We start from the raw sequence: 2,146 nt of genomic DNA, 5'->3' as shown, positions 1-2,146 counted from the left end.
CGGTGCTGGCCATGATGTGGGGTGGCATCACCTGTTCTCATGCTGGAGAAGGTCCTTGGGCTGCACCCCTCAAGCCATGGCTCATGCATGTGCCTGTGGGGAATATCACAGCACTGCCCATGGCCAGCAGTGTCCTGAGAGGTGTTTGGGGACAGGGATATCCTGGTCTCCTGCTATGCAGTAATCAAATCCTGGCACAGAGCAGCTCATGGCTGGAGGATGCTGTGGGTTGGGGGAGTCCCTGCGGATCGGAGTTGTCCCCATTTTGGGTTCCAGGCATGTGGGGAGCCACCTGCCCATCTGTGTGTGGTACCCAGCAGTGGTAGGGTGGTGTCATGGCCAGCCATGGTGACAGGGACTTCCTCGCCCTGCCCAGGCTATGGCATGGTGGCATTTAGGGACTCCAGGTCGGAGTCTCAGTCTCTGTATTTGAACTGGGGGAGCCCCAACGCGATGGCTGCATGAATGGTACATGGGGTCATTGCACACCCTCAGGGATTGGTCCCTGTGCTGGTGTCACCATCCTGGAACATGGATGGACAATGGACATGCCAGGCAGGATCCAGACAGGCAGGGGACAAGGCTGGACCCCTTGGCAGGAGTGGCAGTGGCCATCATCAGTGGTTGCTCCAGCTCCATCAAGATGTATCCTGGGTACACGCGTGTTGTGAGGGTTTTGCTGGTAGCTGTTTCTTGCTTGGAAAGACCGAAGTGGGGAAGAAAATACACTAAAATAACCCCTGATATGCAGCCCCCTGACACTTGCTGCCCCCCACCTGTGCTCCGGGACAGACTCTAGAAATCAGCTTGTGCTTGGCTGCGCTTGGAAGGGTTTTGGTTTTCAATCCCGGTCCTGTGGCAGATGTAGCAGCCCAGGTCTTATTGGGTCCGGTACATGGGGCCAGGGGTGCAGGCAAGTCTCTCCATCAGGGATTGGCCCAGAGCAGGATTCAGGACACAGGATCAGGGGTGCAGGCAGCCTCTCTGCCACAGCTTGGCAGGGAGCACTACAGCATTTCAGTTGTTCTTGGTTTCAGGGACCTCATTTGGTCCACAGAATGGGGGGACTGTGTCAGGCAGCTGAGCATCCATCCTGTGAACCCTCCCTGTGGCTGCAGTAGCATGCAGGGACCTGGGTCTATTGCAGATTCAGGTGGCTTTGCGCAGGGCACATGTGCCCACGCTGTGCCCACACCGTGCCCACTGTGAGGAGCATTTCATGCAAGGACCACCCAGCCGAGAGCTGCTCCCTCTGCTCTCTCATCATAGCGTGTTTTATTTTGCTTGCAGATCGAGACGCTGGCCCTCCGACGTTTCTGCCTCGCGGCCGTTTTCATGGTTGCTTGAAATGGTCGATGGTCTGTCTTTGTAAGTAAAATGAAACACCCGCTCTCATGAGAGACCCGAGCGCAGCCACAGCCTGCCCCGGACAGCACAGAGTCCCTTGGGGGGCACGGGGCTTGGACAGGGGGTGCTCCCCATCGCCAGCCCCTCGCCCTGCCCCAGCGGGTCACGGGGATGGGAACCCCAACCCCATCCCGGCCCAGGGACATGTGTGGTGTCCAACTTAGTAACGCACCTGTCGCGGGAATAAAAGCAGTTGTGGCCACCGGGTTATTTTCGGCACCTCTTTAGCGGGCGGCGGGCGCTGCCTGGCCGGAGAGCGAGCGGGAGCCCCCCAGAGCAGGCAGGGCTGGTGGCAGCACAGCACCCCAAGGTTAGTGCCATCCCAGGTGCCCGGAGTGCGCGGGGAGAGGCGCGTGCATGCCGGGAGCTGCGGGGCAACGCGCTCGGGAGAAGGGGTGACATGTTGTCACCCACACTGGCTGTGGAAAGGTCCCTGTGTTCGTGGGGGGATGGTGCAGGAGACAGGGGTCTGTCATGCTGCAGGTTGGCACCTCAAGATGTCCCCCCTGGGTCGCCTGAAATGGGATGTTCCAGGCAGCTCCCATTCTTTCTACCTGGGCAGCAGAGACAGAGGTGCCAGCGTGCTGCAAGCCAGGCTGGTCTCTGTGGGAAATAGGTCATTGATTCTCTCTGGGAGTGCTGTGCAGCTCCCAGAGGGACAGGATGGAGCCCCTTCTCTTGGCTGCCTTGACCACCGAGAAGCTGGATCAGTCTATCACCATGTGGGGATGCACTTCAT

General features: G+C 59.2%; 1 protein-coding gene across 1 annotated transcript in view; it reads left to right on the top strand.

Moving 5' to 3' along the window:
• The window catches only part of CBFA2T3 (CBFA2/RUNX1 partner transcriptional co-repressor 3), a 15,242-nt gene that overhangs the window by 3,981 nt on the left and 9,115 nt on the right, over positions 1-2,146 (top strand). The window contains exons 2-3 of the mRNA XM_029965530.1: positions 1,291-1,372; positions 1,636-1,717. Coding sequence (XP_029821390.1) covers positions 1,291-1,372; positions 1,636-1,717 — 164 coding nt within the window. The remainder of the gene's footprint in view (positions 1-1,290; positions 1,373-1,635; positions 1,718-2,146) is intronic.

The sequence above is a fragment of the Manacus vitellinus genome, unplaced genomic scaffold (genome assembly GCF_001715985.3).
Source record: "Manacus vitellinus isolate BGI_N305 unplaced genomic scaffold, ASM171598v3 scaffold_10_pilon, whole genome shotgun sequence".
Lineage (NCBI taxonomy): Eukaryota > Metazoa > Chordata > Aves > Passeriformes > Pipridae > Manacus > Manacus vitellinus.
Note: the sequence above shows the minus strand (reverse complement) of the source record. Positions and strands in the feature narration are given on the sequence as shown.